This window comes from Pteropus medius, unplaced genomic scaffold (assembly GCF_902729225.1).
Source record: "Pteropus medius unplaced genomic scaffold, Ma_sr-lr_union100, whole genome shotgun sequence".
Classification (NCBI taxonomy): domain Eukaryota; kingdom Metazoa; phylum Chordata; class Mammalia; order Chiroptera; family Pteropodidae; genus Pteropus; species Pteropus medius.
In genome coordinates this window covers 1,988,615-2,006,530 of record NW_024352004.1, presented here as the reverse complement: position 1 = coordinate 2,006,530, position 17,916 = coordinate 1,988,615, and the positions used below count along the sequence as shown (strand labels likewise).

Sequence of the window (17,916 nt, the reverse complement as noted above, 5' to 3'; positions counted from 1 at the left end):
CCAAGACGTAGGCAGATACCACCCTCCCTCTACCAGGAGGTACGGACTGTATTACTCTGGGCCCTTTTGCAGACAGAAAGGAAGCTGGGACTTAGTGAGGCTAAGTTATCTGCCCAGAGTCACATGGCACATGCGTTGGAACCAGAATCCAAACCCCAAGCCATCTGCCTCCAAAGCCCATGCAGTTCCCGCTATACTGGTAAAGAGAGGACTGATGAGAAGCCGATGCTCCCGCCCCGCCCTAACTCACTAGTGGAGAGAGGGAGAAGCCCCTGCTCTGGCAGATGGGGTAGGACCTGTGGGGTAGGCAGAAGGGAAGGCTGAGAGCAGCCAGCCTCTGCCCTTGAATCTTTTAAGGGTGTTGGAGGGTGGGGAGAGGGGCTGCTGAGTGTCCCCCATCAGCCAACTAGATGGAAGGTACTTAAATTAGAGCAGGAGAGATCTGGGTGAACCATGAGCTTCCCCTGACATTCCGGAGGCTCCGGCGCAGAGAGGGGGTCTGGGAGCAGCTGGTAGCCCCAGCTTTGCTGATGTCCAAGAAGGGGACAGACATTTGCTTCTCTGGGGTCAGGGGGAGTTTTCTGTCCTAAGGTAGGACGCTGGCGACCTGACCTCCAGCTGCGGATACATCCAGTTGGAGACACGTCGTCCGTCTCTGGCTCTGCAGACCCAGCAGGATGGTCAGAGCACAATGTGGGTGCGATGGGGGGCTGCAGACTTCTTGCCTTAGCCTTGCTGTCCCCATACTACTCCATTCTGGGTGTCACCCATGGTCTTAAGAGTCTCCGACAGCACGGACCTGCCTTCCTGAGCACGAGTCCCATTGCCGGTCTTCCCACTGCTCTCCTGTGCACCGGGTAAGGAGTCCCCACTTCGCGGATTGCTCTGCTGGCCCACTCCACCCCCACCCAAGTCCATCTTTTCGGGCCCAACTATGTTTTCTGATCTGGAACCCTTCCTCCCTCCTTTAATCCAGAGGGATACCCTCTTCCCCAACCCCAAGACTCCCCACATTGGCTCATGTGTGAGGGCTTAGCAAGCTGGGGGCTATCTTTGCTTAGGTCAGGTCACTGGGGAGGCACACTCACCCACCGCAGCCCGGGGTGGACATGGCCTGGCCTGTGATCTGAGATGCCAGGAAGCCTCCCGCCCTGCATCCCAAGTAACTCACCCTGCCAAAGCAGCACCACTGAAGAGCGATCATTCTTTTAGGCTAAGCTTTGCCCTATCTTTGCAGCTTCTGGGAGAGGACAGCAGAGCCCCAATGGCTCAGTGATGTGAGGCCAGGCAGCCTGGGGGAGGGGCTACCCAAAGCACTGAGGGCTGGGTGGGCCGCTAGGTGCGGAAAGTTGTCCTCCCACCAACAACCTTACTTCACACCAAGTACTTGGCAATGGGCAAAGGAGAGCGGGGACTCAAAGCCTCAGGTTCCTGGCTCTGACTCACTCTGGCCGTGTAACTGTGAGTGAGTCCCACCCACTTTCTGGGCCTCAGTCTTCCTGTGGTGAGGTGGGTTGTACTAGATCAGAGTTTCTCACTTTTTCCCCCGTCAGAAGTTCTCCCCGCATCCGCCTCCGGCAGGGGGCAGGTTCCCAGGTCCTCCCTGGAGAGTTTAATTCACTGGTTGTTGGGTGCAGCCCTGGGACATGTATTTGAACAAGTACATGGTCCCTTCCAATTTAGATCTTTTAGGCACTGGAATTCTCCAAACTGCCTAGACCAGCCCCTCTCTATTCCACACCACAGAAGCCTGGAGCCCTCAGACAGCTTGGACATCCTCCTGTCTGCCCTTGGCTTTCTGCTCACCGGTTCTTCCAGCTCCATGACCCCAACCTTCCTCAGCACCCATTGAAGGGGTACAGGGGAGAGGACAAGGGGGACAGAGAAGCAGCACCAGAAAGATAGCTCTACCCATGCATCTGTCAAATGTCACCCTTCAAGGATTATTCATTGTGGCACTGCTGGTAATCACCAAAGACAGAGAATAAAGACGGTAAATAAATTATGGTGCATCGGCACGACAGGATATTATGTAAATGTAAAAAAAAATGAAGCTGTTCTTTATGTGCTGATATGGAACTATAGCCAAGATGGATAATTATGTGAAAAAGACAAGGTGTTGAACAGAGTGTAAAATAAGCAACGTTTGGGCAAAAACAGAAAAGGATGTGTGTACGTAATGACTTGCATATGCAGAGAACAGCTCTGGAAGAACACTTAAGAAAGTGGCAAAATGGCCGTCTCTGGGGAGGGAATTCAGCAGCTGGGATGGGGTGGGAGGGAGGCTTTCTCTGTATTCCCATCTGTACCTTTGAATTCTGTATTATGTGTAAGCAATATCTTCTCAAAAACATTGAAATATTTAAAAGGCTCTCCAAGGGCTTTCCCGAACTGCACGGCTTCCCTCACCCTCATCCCTGATTCTGATATGGTCCCCTGGCTGGAGGGAGGGAGGAAGGGAGGGAGGAAGGAAGGAAGGAAGGGAGGAAGGAAGGAAGGAAGAAGAAGGAAGGAAGGGAAGGAAGGAAGGAAAGAAGGAAGGAAGGAAGGAGGGCAAGGAGGAGGAGGGAAGGAGGGAGGAGGGAGGGAGGGGAGGGAGGAGGGAGGGGAGGAGGAGAGGAGGAAGGAAGAAGGAAGGAAGGAAGGAAGGAAGGAAGAAGGAAGGAAGGAAGGAAGGAAGGAAGGAAGGAGGACCCAGCTCATCGTATCAGCTCCATCTCCCAGGGCCTGCCTCAACATCAGCCTCTGGGTCCTTGACCCAGACTGGCCACTGGCCATGTAGCAGGCACAAACCCAGGCTGAGGACCTGACCCACCCCTCAACCGGGCGGCCTTGTGGCCAGCCTCACCTCCTCACTGAGGATCTCTTGGCACTCCGAGTAGTTCACACGGGCGGCCCAGCTGCCATTGGTCAGACATTCCCGGTAGCCGTTGTCTGGAAAAAAGGAGAGTCAGAGTGACCTGTGGTTCGTCTCCCAAATAGCAACCTAGGCACCTGTCTGTTCTTTCATCTGTCCATCTATCCATCCATCTGGGCCAGCACAAGCGCCCGATTGCTGGGGAAGCTAGGGAGAGGGGCTTCTATACTCCTCCCATCTTCCTGCCTCTTTCTGTCCACTGGCCTCCAACAGGGGTACAGTGGTGACTCCAACACCTGCCCATGGGGCCACAGTTCTGCCCACTCAAACTGGCATGATCATGCCCACAGACTGTCCCATGGGCAGGCTTGACCAGCTCACTGGGCCGTTTCCTTGCAAGCCCTTATGTGATGGCAGACTATGTGGTGGGTGTCCTTCTGAGAAATCTACCCTTCCAAATCTTCCGTGGCAGCAAAAAAGATTGGTGAGATCTGATGAGTAAATTCTCACAAGGCTGGGAATGATATGTTGGAAGGGTATGTGGTGACAGCTCACGTAGCACAATGAAATGACAAGGTTTCATATGATGACTATCCGTGGTGAGTTTCCCATGGGGGGCGGTCCTCACATGGCCATGTTTCATGTGGGGTGGGGCTCACGAGGCCGGTGTTGGGGGGGGGTCCCCGTGAAGGCATTTCCCCACAGCGGACCTTATGGTGGAAGGTCATGTGGGAAGAACATCCATGGTGGAGGTCGCTTGGGACAGAAAATGACAGGTGGCAGAGTGTGCTGGGGGATGTCACAGAGAAAGTTTCCTTGAGTTAATTCTGGCCCTGACTCCAGGAAGCGCTGGCTGGAAACGAATTGAGTCCTTAGCCTTGTCCACTGGAGCCTCTTTCCTGCTGTAGCCTCTCCATGGCTCCTGCTGACCCTCATGTCACAGCGGGCAGGAGGAAGGCTGGGAAGCTGCCTGAGCCCTAGTCCCTGAGTCTGGCATTGCATGGGAGACAGGCAGGGCCCCAGGGCTGGCTCAGTGCTGTTTTGCTGTCTGAGCGACTTAGGCCAGCCAGCTTCTTGAGCTTCTGTCCTCATGTGTATGAGGAAGGGCTGATCCCCAAAAGGCCATCCAGGCTGGGAGTCACCTCTCCACTGAAACATCAGGACAACAGGGAGATGATGGGATGGGCACTGGGGGGGAGATGCTGCTATGTCCCCCAGATAGGAAACCACAGCTTGGCCTCCAGGGCTGCAAGGCTGAGGCTCCTCTCTAACCCAGCTCCCCAGACCCTCTGCCGAGAGCCTGCTCATAGTGCAGCATGCCATTGGAGAAACGAGGCTAAATGAATTTTTAAAGCTCTGCTCAGCTTCCCTGCCAGTGGACCTGATCTCGGCGGAGTTGGTAAAGATGCTGCTGATTCTCTTCTAATTGCTAAGTGAGGGATAAGCTACCAGAGGGTTGAGGACTTAGTGACAGAATTTTCGGGGAGTTTTGTGGGGAGGTAAGACACAAGGGGACCCAGTGTCTCCACCATGGACTGGAAGTGCCTGGGATCAGAGGCTGCTCCAGAATGTCTGCAAAGAAAGAGATTGTGGGGCAGAGATCTGGGTAGAGGGGCACAAGGATGGGAGGTGAGGGTGGCGGTGGTGCGGGGGAGGGGTTCTTGCCTATGAGAGCAGACGAAAGCAGTGTTAAGAGCATGACTTACGACCTAGGCGCCTGGGTTCAAGTCCTGGCACCACCTCTTACTACTCTTGTGACCTTGGGCAAGTCCCACAACCTGTCAGCTTCCTTATCTGTAAGACGGGAATGATCTTAACAACTCCTACCTAATGGTTGAGTGATCGTTTTCAGTTAACATGTGCAGAGTGCTTGGAGCTCTACCTGGTGTGTGGTGTGAGCTCTTATTTTTATTATTATTGTCTTGGAGCTGTGTTTAGATAACCTTACATAAGATTCAGAAAGTGTCACTTGTCCCTATTGAAGGGAGTACTGGTGGAGATAACGGGAGGCACCCCCTTGGCTCAAGCCCCCCTTTCACACCCCACATGTGGGGCGGGATCCTGGAGCCCCTGGAACAGGTCATCCAGAGGTGACAGGTTTTGGTGGGGAGGAAAGAAGACAGGGGTGGGGGTGGGGCCTGACGAGTCATTGCCAAGGAGGACACGACCTCCTTGTCTTTGATTGCTGAGCTAAGCAGTCCTGGAGAATCACGGGAAAATGGATATTTTTGGAAATGTTTCCCATTCCTTTGAAGATCAGAAACAGCCCGAGGGAGGGCATTAAGAGGAAGTCCTGGCAGCAGCTCATCAGGAAATGAATTAATTAGTTTTTAATGATTAGGTACAACTCCAGGTTTTCGCTTGCTACTGATTGCATGAGCATGCCCCTCACCATTCTGGCACTGGAAAACTGGAAGGGGGTTCTGTCATCCCTGCCCCCACATCTAGGGACCATCACCCCCAGCTCCTCTCCTGGGATTACAGTGGAAAGAGCGAGGGAGCCAAGAGAGCACCCCACGGATACCTCCTACCAATCCCGCAGGTGGAGCAGCCGAAGCCCAGAGAGGGCCGAGGGTTCCTCAGCCAGATACGGAGCGGAGCCTGGCTTCCACTCACAGCGGGGATGGCACATTGAGTAGCACACGCCCAGACACTGAGGTCTGAAAACATTTACTTTGGGGAATGTCAAGTCACTCTCGGGGATGAGAGTAGAGGGAGCTCATTGTGGGTGGCCAGGGCTGGCTGGAAAGGTGGGTGGGGCTGTAGCCACAGAGAGCCTGGCTGGCCCCACTCAGGAGTGTGGATTTGACCGTGGAGGCAATGGGGAGCTGTGAAGGGTGACTCCGAGCAAGGGTGTGACGGGGTCAGATGCGAAACAAGGGCTAGGCATTGGGTACCTTGGACAGGGACAGTGGCACTGGGGATGGAGGGCAGGTAGGGTTAAACATGCGAATCACTTTGGAGGTGGAATTGAGGGACCTGGTGCCTGAGGGGGAGAGGGGCCGCCTCCTTCCTGCCGGCACACAGCACTGTGAGTGGTGCCGCAGGAGGCCTCTGATTCTGTTTGGCTCCGCCTCTAAGCTTTGTGACCTTGGGCCATTATCAACCCCCTGCCTCCATTTCCTAATTGTAAAATGGGCCCTAAGTTGGAGGCTGGCCCGCTGTGCACCCCATGCTTTTCTCTTAGGTCCCTCTGCCCTTCCTCTTGCTGGAATAGCCTCCCCACACCCCTCCTATCTTTCTCCTTCTGTGGATTCCGGGCTGTGGTTGCAGACATGTGAAGCCGCATGGTTTGGCTGTTCGAACTCCGTCCCAACGCCACCCAGGGCCCTCCCCGCTTGGCTGCAGCCTCTAACCCTAACCCCCATTAGTCCAGCTGGTAAAGGAGAGAGGGGCAGGAGAAGAAACTTGGGAGTTTTGATGTGGACAAAGTCTTAGAAGCCATACCATCCAACCTTCTCCCTCCTCAGACAGGGGCCAGAGGGATATAAGAGGAGAAAATTGTGCTAAAGGTCACACAGCGTGTCTTGGCGTAAAACATATGGTGTCTGTGGTCACCCTCTGTACCCTCTTGGGGCTCTGAGCTCAGGCCCACCAGACCCTGAGGGCCCACCTGGGGCCCCCCCCCTCCCTGCACAGGTCATGGCCCCGGCCTACAGCTACTGCTCTCTTGATAAGCAGAGGCTGTGAGTCATTGACAGGGGAGAGCAAATTAATTCTGAGGGTGACAGGTGGCATAGCAAGGAGCTGCAAAGCCTGGAGATAGAGGCTCAGGGCCTCAGGGGAGCGAGGTGTTTATATGAGGATCAAGTATCTGAACAGACCTAGGTCTGTCCTTCCCCACCCACTCCTCACCTGTGAGTCTGAATGCAAGGCCAAGCCCCCTGGCTGTGGATCCAGAACTGAGTCCCCTACCTCCTGGCTGGAGGGCCCTGGGCGGGCTTCATAAGATCTCTGAACTCAGGGTCCTCATCCCAAAGTTGGGGCTATTCTGACAAGTCCTGCCCTACTTCATGGAGATGTTGGAGGCTGAAGCCGACTAACCCAGTCTGTTTACTGCAGAAGAAAGTGTCAGACAGACCTGGATGCAAGTCTAGCTTCACCTCTTACCAGCTGGTGACCTTGGGCAAGTTCCCTAACCTCTGAGCCTCAGAGGCCTTAGTTATATAATTAGCATCATAGAGTTATACATAGTGTCTTCCAGGGATATTGTGAGAATCAGCCCGATGAGCAGAGTGCCCTGCAGAGCAGAGCTGGCCTTTGGTAAATGGAGGCTGTATCCACAAAAGGTATCGGTATTGTCATTATTATTATTATTATTTCCTCTACCTCCAACAAGTCTCAAGCTCTCCCCATCCTGTGCTACCTCTCAGAAGATGGTCTGCCCTCCACATGCTCCCTTACTTGTGGTGTTGTAGCGGACACCGTAGAAATAGGCAGGGCAGGGTCGAACCACAAGCTGCCCTGCAGGGCTCCGGGGCCAGCAGGTACCAATGAGGTCCACGGATGCATTGCATTGCAGTCCTGGGGGCAGAGACAGCCAGTGAGGCAGAGCAGGATCCCCACTCCCGTGTCCTACCCACCTCCCCACTGTCCCACACTCACACACCGATTGTGGACAGAACAGGAGAAATGACCTCAGTGCAAAGATGAGCTCGTCCTATGCCAAGGAGACACCAGGGTAAGGAATCTGAATTTGATGCTATGGCACGAGGGAGCCAGAGGGGGTTCCAGAGCACAGGAATAGAGAGAGCAGGAGGTGGTGTTAAAAGCTGAGGTCCTGCCCGGCATTTAGAGGAAGGCTGGACCTGCTTCAGGTCCCTGCTCTGTAGCCAAAGGACCCTTCTCTCGGCACCTCACTTGGTGCAGACCGGAGATCTTAGACTTCACAACTTGGAACACACCCAGCCAACTCCTGATCCAGGCCCTCTCATACGTCTCTGGAACCAAACCGTTCTGCTCTGGCCCTGCAGGAAGGAACCAGCTCAGTGAAGCTGGCCTACCTTGCAGCTGGCCTGATGACCACATTTACTGAACATGCGTTGTGCTCTGGTCTATGTTGTGCCCTAGGAGAGGACTGGCTGAGAAGGGGGCCACAGGGAGAAAAGGGAGGGAGACACCATCGCGGGGAGCAGAAAGGGCACTGAACCAGGAGTCTAGGACCCTGGCTTCAGACGCAGCTGTGCTTCTAATTTGCTGTGTGACCATAGGCAAGTCACTTGCTTTCTCTGGGCCTTAGTGTCTTTATAATAAAATAAAATGGTTGGATCTGATCAGAAATTCTTAATCTCAGATCACTGAAAATTTTAAGGGTTCATAGAGACTCTACGATTAAATGAAAAAATTGATCTATACATGCATTTTACCTGGGAAGAGGACCATAGCTTTCATTAGATTCTCAAAGGGGCCTGTGACTCGAAAGAAGATATAAACAGCTGAATTAGAAAGAGGATGTCAAAGTCCCCTTCCAAATATTTTCCCTTAATTAAAAAGCTTTTTGAACTCTGTGTGTGTGTGTGTGTGTGTGTGTGTGTGTTAGGACAGAGTTGAAGCCACAGTAATTCCTCTTCCTCTGGAGGGTTAGGGGGCTTTTGCTCTCCAAAGAGTGAAGGTCGGGCTGCGGAGAGTCACGGCAACCGTCCTGAAGCTGCCTCTTCTTTTCCTGCCAGGGAAAGCCGTGAACCAATGTGGGTGCAGCCTCTTCAGTGCTGGGTATCAGCAGCTGCCAAGCCCTGGCTGAGGCCTGCCTGCCATCTCCTCCCCAACTTAGTCTGTCCCCAGTCTCGCAGAAGACAGCACTGGGTTAGAGTGATGTCCTTTCTCTGCTGGACATGGGGCAGTACTGAGCAGCACTTGTACAAATGCTGTTTTTTCTTTCTAATCAAAGCTATTCATAGGGTGTCCGTGCAGATCAGGGTTCAAGGGGCAGAGGCCTTGAGGCCAAGTGGTTTAACCGAAAGAGAAAGACATCTAGGCAGGAGCCTAATAGATACAAGTAGACGGCAGGCCAGGCGGCTGGGGTGGGCCAAGCCCTAGCGCTGTGCCACAGTAGAGCATCTGTGAACGGCATCACAGGGATGGTTGGGGTAGAGGAGTGAGGAAAGCAGGTTGAGATTTTAATCTGTCATGGGTCATGTTGATAGTGCTGAGCCTGAAGGAGGGGAGAAGCCGGAGGCGTGAGGCCATGGGGAGGGAGGAGTAATATTATGAACTGTTTTGCTTTTTCAAAGCCTCTCTTCATGTCTTTTGTGTGATCTGCATCGACCCTACAATGTCATTATTCCATTTTTAAAGATGAGAAAACTGAGACCCAGGGAAGTTAAGTGACTTGCTCAAGGTCATGAGTCAATGAGTAAAGTGTTTTTGACTCTAAATCAAGTGTTCTTTCTATTACACCGCATTTCATGCCAAGAAAGGGAGAGGGGACAAAGAGGAAGTAGGGAAGGGAGCAGCTTTTACTGAGGGCTGATTGCATGCCAGGCACATGCCAGGTGCTTTACATATACTATTTGATTTAATGACACCATTATACCTTCTTCAGTAGGCTGTTCATTCATTGATTCACTCATTCACAATACCCTCTGAGCTAGACTCTGGGAAGATTAAATGTGATGTCATGTGTGGCAGCACCTAGAACTTGCCTCACACCCTCTTAGTCTGTGTAGCATCTGCTCTCCCTTCCTTCCTTCTCCCTTTCTTTCCAGCCTTGCACAGTTTCTCAGAGTCCCTTCCACAAAGAACAGAGGACAGGGCTGGACTGGGCGTCAGCCACAGCCAGGACTAGGCCAGAGCCAAGGCAGGGACCTGCCGCTGAGCAGATGGCTCTCCTGGCCTCGAGAACCAGGCACCAGGCAATGCCCAGAGCTCTACCGCAGCCCATAGCTGGTCTAGGTTTGGGGGTTGGAGTGGCCAGGGCGGCTGCTCTTTGCCCCGAGACTGTGGCTCGCATTAGGATTCCATAGCATCTACTATAGGTCTCACACCACCAGCCAACGTGGTTGCTAACTCTTCCTGTTTTACAGATAAGGAAACTGAGGCCCAAGCAGTTAAACTGCTTAACCAAAAACATAGACATTAAGAGGCAGAAGTGAGTTTTGAAACGATAGCCTTTTGACGCCTGCCCAGGGCTCATCCCAGCCTGGGCAACTGGCCCTCGCAGCATTTGGTTGCACCCAACCCCGCAGCCTGGGTTTCTCCATGTCATCATGCCTCTCTCCCTCTCTCCCGTCACCTCCCTCCCCCACCTCAACCCCGCAGCTGCGTGGAGGGGGTGAGACAGAATGCTGCCGCAGACATGACCTTTACATTAAAAGCCCAGAAAATCCTGCAGAGAATGAAAGACTGTGTGAGAAATGAGAAGAAAGGGAGAGAGAGGCTGCAAGAACTGAATACAAGAAACCAAATGCAAAGGGTCAGGAGACGAAATTCTCCCTCCCTTCAGAATAACAGGCCAGGGCAACCGCGCGGGGCCTGGAGCTGAGTGGGCAGGATCCGAGGGAGGGGCGGAGTCAGACAGGGCGAGGTCAGAGTTACGAGGGCCAATCAGGAGCGGCGGCCGGGCTCAGACACGGAAATACCAGCTAGAAAGTTCAATAAGGGGTTTGGCTGCGTGGTTTTAGGGAGCTGGCTGAGCAGGGAGAGGCAGGGAGGGAAAAGAGGGGTAAAGGAAGGGTAGGGAAAGAGGAGCGGGACCCAGAGGTCTAGGAAAGAGAGGAGGCAGAAGGACGGGGGTGGGGTGAAGGAGGCCGGAGATCTTCTGGGCAAGTGGGCGCTGCCCACTGGACTTCCCCGCCCTACTGCCTTGTAGGCTCAGCGCTTCCCGCCATGTGCCCCACCTCCGCAGCAGTTCGCCGCCCGGGTACGGGATTGGAGCCCGCGGCGCAGCAGACATCGGGCCCCTGGGGATCCTGCAGACTCGGCCTCCCGAAGGGTGTTACGGGACTTGCGGGGTAGGGGTAACTAACATTTGTTGAACACTACTCTATACCAGGCGGTGTGAAGAGCACTTTACATTATGAAATTCATGCCATTCATTCAATCCACTCAACCACTCTTTGAGGACAAGGAAGGGAGGGGGGACAAGCGGGCAAGGAGAGATGGGAGAGGGAGGAAATAAAAAAGACAAAAGGCTGAAACTAAAACAGGGAGAAGCAGACAAAAAGCCAGGAGAAAGGGGAAGAAGTACACAAAAAATAACAATTTCAGATGTTCCGGGGGCTGGGAGGGAGTAGATCTCCTACCTGGGAAGGGAAGTCTCTGTGTCACTCAACTTGGGGGCTATAAGGACCTCAAGGTCAGGGCTATTGGACTCTGATTCTTGGGCCAGTGTCCCCTCCAGTCCCCAGTACCACAAATATCCAGCATCTCCTGCATTCCTGGCGGTTATTTTCCCACCTGTATACCATAGATCCGGGATGGATAGCAGTTTGGACCAGAGTAAGCCAGCTTTGCAAATAGCAAGCCAATTTGCCAGCCCTGAGCCAGGAAGAGCTAACGCCTCCCCACAGCTTCCTGTCCCACAGCGCCCCTCCTGGTCAATTAAGTTATAGACTGGGATGAATACTAATGACTTTGCTCTTAACTCAGCAAGTTTTTACTGAACACCTGACATTTTCTAGGACCTTGGGATACAGTAATATGTCAAATAAATGCCCTGCCTTCACTGAGGGGATAGTAAACAAAAAGACAGACAGACAGACAGACATGTTAACTAGTGAGAAATGGTATGAAAATAAAAACAAGCACAGTAAGGAGATAGACTGCTGTTTTAATTGTCCGTCTCTAAAGTATTCACATTTAAGCAGAGACCTAAAGGAAGTGAGGGAGGGAGCCATGTGCATACCTGAGGGAAAAGTGCTCCAGGCAGAGGGAATGTTAAGTTCAAAGGCCCCGAGGCAGCTGTGTGGTTGGCATGTCTGAGGTATTGACATTTCTGTCACTTGATGGCTCACCCCCTCACTCATCGGCTCACCCCCTCGCTCATCGGGCAGCTAGATCCCTTCAGGGTCTTTTTTGGGGGGAGGGGGGTGGAGTCAAGTAGACTAAAGTAACACATAAAACTGGCCCTGTGTCTTCCTCCTTCCCCACACGTGCACAGAGCAGATGCTTGGGGACCCACCCACATTCCGATTGCCCCAAACACCTGAGAATGGAGGGAAGAGGATAAATAGCATGGAGGGCTCCCACCTGCCTCTGAAAAAGCCCTTGCTGAGTCAGGATCATGGGGGGCCTGCTTTAATGAACAGATAAGAACCCTTTGAAGTAGCCTATTCAATGCTATGCACGATTGGGGGCACTGGTTTCTTCCCAAAGTAGGTTCCACAGTTCCGTTCCCATTAGGCTCAGGGTCCAAATGTGCTTAGCGGATCCTTCTGTGGTAGATAACTTCACAGGGAGACTGGAACCTGGCTCCTGTCCCAGTTATGTTGGGTCTCTCATCAGGGCTTTCTGAATAAACCAGAGTAGGTGGGCAGTTGGTAGCAGCCCCAAGGCTGGGAAGCCCATCCCCCTGTTTGGTGTAAGCCGGGGAGAGGGACTCAGCCAAGGCCGCCCGGAGGGAGAGCAGCCAGGTGGCTCAAGGGCAGCTTCTGAAATACACGCACTTGCCCATTCAGAGGAAGGCGCTGCTGGGATGAATGGTCAGGGGCTCTGCCTGCGTCACCTGGCATGGAGAGGGTGGCAGAGGGCAGGCAGAGAGTTCTTTGCTTGGCCACCTTGTGGTTGAGCTGCCTCCTCTTGGGCTGGGCAGAAAAGAAAGACACCTTTGTAGGGAGTGTGATTTGTCAGAACAAGTGGGTGGACCTCCTGTCCTGTAGGCCTGTGGGCTCTTCATTTTTGCATTCCCAACACATAGCATAGTGCCAAGCACATAGTAGGTCTGGAGGAAAATTAGGGGCCGTGTACAAACCCAGTATGGGAAACTGCAGGGGCAACTCTGTACCCCAGGATGACTGACTATGCTGGGCCACAAGCACCATGGCTCTCTGGGCAGCCACATAATGCGGTGGTGAAACATCTGGAATCAGGCCCACTTGCTTCAAATCCTGGAGTCGATGCTTGGTAACCGTATGTGCTTGGGCAAGTTATTTAACCTCTTTGAGACTTAGGTTCCTCTTCTGTAAAACAGGGACACAAATACTTCCTGACTATATGGTTGTGGTGATTGAATGATAGTAAAGCATCTAGAATGATGTCTACACTTGGCATTAAATAAACTTTAGCTATCACTATTATTATGAGTCACTACCTTTAAGACAAGGGATAGGAACTGTTGACCCTGGGTTCTTGTCAACAATATGATTCCATTTGTCTCCGATGTCATTAGTCAATACTATTACTTTCTGGCATTATCATATTCGTAACATAATTTTATGAGTTGCCAAGTCGGTGATCTGCCGCGTGATGGCTCTGGGGACCAACCTTCTCCCTGTTCCTGACATGTGAGAAGCCCCGCAAAGGCCCTGGCTCAGTGCCAGCTGCCCCTGCTAGACGCCCATCCATCTGTCTCGGTCCCTCCACCCCACCCTCACCATCTGTCTCTACTAGTGCCCATTGGTCTGGGTAGGTCTTGGCATCAGAAGACAAATAGCATGTTATCAGAAGCCGTTGTGGAGGGAGATGGATTGTATGCCATGAAACCAGACAGGCTGGGCCAGGCTGGGGATAGGGGCACAGAGTACAAATCATTGGGGAATGAACACCGTTCATCACAGCCTAGTGCCTCCAAAGACAGGCGACACCTGCAGGGACTCAGGGATGTCACTCCTCCTGAGCACGAGCAAGTTAATAGAGACTGACTGGACTCCAGGGCATGGGGGGCTTCCGGCAGGGCCTTTCACCTCAGGCCCAGCCTCTGGGCAGTTCTCCGTCCTCCCAGTCTCTCTCTGCTAGCACTCCAGACTCTGGCTCGAAAACGTCCCAGTTCCCCATGGCCTCGCTTAGCCAACTTTGAAGCCAGAGACTCCAGGCTCCTCATACCTCCCCAGACTTCCTGCTCCTCCCTCCTCACCCCTCCCCTCTCTTTCCACCAAGCTCACCTGCTGGGCCTCAGTCAACTCTAGCTTTGGCTCAGAGCATTAGGTCTTCTCTGCCAGTGCCTGCTCAGAGTCTCTCTGTAACTCACTTTGGAACCTCCTCCTTCAGGAAGGCTTACTGGATTGATGCCACCCCTGATCTAACCTTCCTGCCACCTCCGCTGTAGTGAGCAATTCATGGCAAGTGCCTTCCCCTCATCTCAGCTATATGGTAGGCACTTTTAAAAGCCTGAGATGTTACCAACAATAATAAATAATACTCAGAAGTGGCACTGGTGCGGCACACTACCATAAAACCTAGTGCATTTAATCATAAAGGATCTTTGAGGCAGGTGTCACGCCCCCACCCACAACTTTACAACTGGGCAAAATGAGGCTCAAGGGGGTCAAGGGCATGCTTATCCCTGTGGCTAAGCTTATCCCTGTGGCTTATCCCTTGCCCTCAGCCAGGGCAAGACTGAGCATCACTGTGCGCATGGGAACCCAGTCAGCCTTCTCCAAGTCCAGTGCCCATCCCCCACCCCACCCGAGACCCTCCCTAGTAAAGGCAAGAGACCATGACAGCTTCTCTGAGTCACGGAAGCCTCCTCTCCCTGCAGGCCCAGCTTCAGACCGATGCCTGGCCTCCCTGCTAGCACACCGGGTCCACTTTTCCACTGGTGTGTGCCTTGCACTCTGCCTCATGGTACATCTATCTGTGGCCTTGACTCCTGGACCAGACTGTGAGGCCCCTCTTTGCTCCCCAGTGCCTTGCATGGGACCCCGTGCTCAGTAAGTGCTCAATTAATGAGTTGTATTGAATTGAAGAGAGAACTGAAGAGGAAAATGAATTGCCGAGAAACAACGAGCCTTCCTAAGACTCTCAGGTAAAGGGGCCCTCCCACCTGGCTGGCGGAAACATCCCCAGGACCCTGGTTAAAGGGCCAGGGTGAGGGCTCAGGGACCACACCCAAAGTTACAAAAGGCCCGGCGTTGGGAGCCAAAGGCCTAACTCTCCCGTGTAACTCGCTTGTGCCTCAGTTTCCTCATCTGTACACATGGCTCTGAAATTCCCATGAGCATGAAATAAAACGATTATTCAAAAACGCTTTGTAAATAAATGGAGTTATACAAGCATTAGTCATATCTGCTGCTATGCAGCATTTTCAGTGAGGAGGTTGTCGAGCACGGCGTTGAAGAGTGTATCCGCCAGCCAGGCTGCCTGGGTGCAAATCTTGGCTCCGGCACTTACTAGTCTTTCTCTGTGCCTCAGTTTCCCTAAGTGTAAAATGAAGGTTAAAGCACCTACCTCAGAAGGTCACTGTGAAAATTGGGTTAATATAGCTCAGTGCGCCCCCGCAGCACCTGGCACACAGTTGGCCCCCTGTAGTATTATGCTTCGGGCGTTTTTAACAGCAGGAAACGGCAGCCTCCCTCCTCACAGGTGCCTGAGCCCCAGCTCCGCCCCTGCTCTGTTGATTCTCAGAGCAGCAAGGGCTGGGGAGGCTTCCCCTGTTGTCCACCCCAAAGCAGGGAAGATAACTACTCAGCCCACGTGCCACATGCCCCTCCTGTGCCCACGCAGATGCTGTCGCCTCATCACAGCTCTCTTTCCCACCACAATTTCAGGATCCTCCTCAGCACATCGCTCCCTCCGTGGAGAGATGAGGAATTGCTTGGACTCTAGAGAGGAAACCTCTCTGCTGCTCCTGCCTGAGGACATGGCTCTGTGTGCAGGACCCAGGAGACCCGGGCAGGGGCAGGTGGTAGGGCTGTGGTGGCCTGGACTCTTGCAGAGGTGGGGCGGAGGTACTCACCAGAGACGTTGCTGGCCAGGGACAGGCTCTCGCAGTGCTGGTCCTGGAGGGAGGCAGAGATGGGGCTGAGCCCCAGGAGGAGAAGGGCCTGTGGGCACAGGGCAGCAAAGGACACGGTTAGACTATGCCACCTTGCCCTCCTGTCCCCACATCCTCTCTGCCTCGAAGGTCTGGAACGGCCCTGTTCTTGGAGAGGCTGGGAGGGAGGCTGGTAAGAGCAGGGGCCCAGGTTCCCAGGACAGAGGTGAATTTTCTCCCTAAGGACTGGGAGTCTCCAGAGAGAAGTTAGGCCCCCAAATAGACAGTCTGTCTAAGGAAGCCACCTCCATCCCCATGGGATCTCAAGCATGGCCCAATTGTGTCCCAACACCCTGAGCACCACAGGCTCACAGATCCTCATTGGTGCACCTCCCCCTCCCTCTCCCCGCTTCCTTCTCCACCCCACCTTCAGCAGCCACGGGCTCCCCCGGCCTCTCATTCAGTCAGCAGCTTCCGGGGCCCTCGGCCCAACCCAGCTCATTACCAGTCCGCACAAATTGTGCCTCACCATTTATGAAGCCTTTTTACATCCGCGATAGCACTTAACTCTCCCTGGGGCTGGTGTGGTTGTCCTTTCTTGCTAACGCCCCCACACAATCATTGTGTCCCCTCCCTTGAGGTCAGCACCTTCTTTATGGATTCACAGTCAAAAGAGACCTGGTGTCCAGCCCCAGTTTCACTGTGTTGCCGTGGGCGGGTCACTTGACCTCTCTATGCCTCAGTTTCCTCTCCTGTAAACCCAGGTATAACAGCCTCGCTCCCAGGCGTTCACGATGCCCTGTATGAAGAAAGTCCTTCGGGAGTAGCATAGCATGCTCCATGAGGGCACAAATTTTGTTTTGTTCATCGCACTCAAATTTGCTGAATACGTAAATGAATTACCTCACGTTTCGGGTCTACCATAGGCACTTGGTAGGTCATGTTGATGGATTCGAACTTGGTGATTTTTATTTAGTCATCGGTTTGAGGAGAAGTGGTTGTTTCCCCTGGGATTTACTTTTCAAGAAGATAAGAAGCTCGTGTGTGTGTGTGTGTGTGTGTGTGTGTGTGGTGTGTGTGTGTGCATTATAACCAGCCCCACCCTCAGTTCTCAGGACAAGGCCACCCAATGCGCAGCAGAGCTATGCCCACCTGACCTGGCTCCTGGGATGATGAACCACACAGGAGGTGGCTCTCCACATCGCCACCCCTGCTCCTCTGCTCTTTCTTCTCGGGGAGCCCTCCCTGATACCCTCTCCTGGGCCCCCCCGGCCGGGCTGTCTCAGGCCCACCTCATTTCCACACAGTCTGCCCAATTCGCTGCAGAACTTCAGACACAGACGCAGAGATCTGGAAGCTGCCGTCGCCATTTCACAGGGGGAAAATGAGGTAGGGGCTCGCCTGAGTCCCACTGAGCAAGACGCTAGTGTAGACTAAAGCCAGAGTGGTGTCCAGCAGCGCACAGCCATCGCGCGTCCCCCTCACTCACAGGGCCAGGAATAGGGGTGAGGGGAGTGAGGCATGCACTCTGGGTGCAAAATTTAAGGAGGGCACCATAAAACTTAGTAGTCAAGATACATATTTTAACGCGATATTTTTTGCGAACTCTAAATTAATGCAAAAAAATTCATGTGAGCAAACTATAAAAAACTTTTTTTTAAAAAAGACAGGATCAGTAAAAGTGCTGGGCCAGATCAGAGCTTGGGGTAAAGGGAAAACTCAGTAATAATATTAAAATGTGACTTATCTTGATTACAAAGATTTGGGGCACGTCCTTAAATTTTGCTCTTGAGGAGAATGCCTCACTCACCTCACCCTAGTCCTGGCTCTGCCCTGCGCATGCGCCTTCTTCCTAAGCTGCACTCCGCACCCCACCCCAGCCCTCCCCACTCACCCCTTCCGGACCTCAGAACTTTTCCGAAGTCCTTAGAGGCAAACTGACCTGCCCTTTCCCAGAGGCAAGCTGTCCATGCTCACCAGTTCCCAGTGTCCTCTCCCACCCAGGCCCCCTTCACCCCACCAGGGCCACCCATTCCCGGTACCCACATTTTCCCACTCCTGTCAGATGACGACAGCAGGTTCTGCTCCCCTCTCTCCCATCCTATATGACGAGGTGGAATCAAGTGCCCCCCCACCTTGGTCAGAGCCTGCCTCACCCCCACTTCCTTCAGGAAGCCCCGCTTAACCCTGATGATTCACACACATTGTCCCC

General features: G+C 53.3%; 1 protein-coding gene across 2 annotated transcripts in view; it reads right to left on the bottom strand.

Moving 5' to 3' along the window:
* The window catches only part of CRHR1 (corticotropin releasing hormone receptor 1), a 44,419-nt gene that overhangs the window by 10,121 nt on the left and 16,382 nt on the right, over positions 1 to 17,916 (bottom strand). For both annotated transcript variants that reach the window (XM_039846807.1, XM_039846808.1), the window contains exons 2-4: positions 15,687 to 15,774; positions 7,262 to 7,381; positions 2,849 to 2,934 (exon numbers count right to left, since the gene is read on the bottom strand). In XM_039846807.1, coding sequence (XP_039702741.1) covers positions 2,849 to 2,934; positions 7,262 to 7,381; positions 15,687 to 15,774 — 294 coding nt within the window. The remainder of the gene's footprint in view (positions 1 to 2,848; positions 2,935 to 7,261; positions 7,382 to 15,686; positions 15,775 to 17,916) is intronic.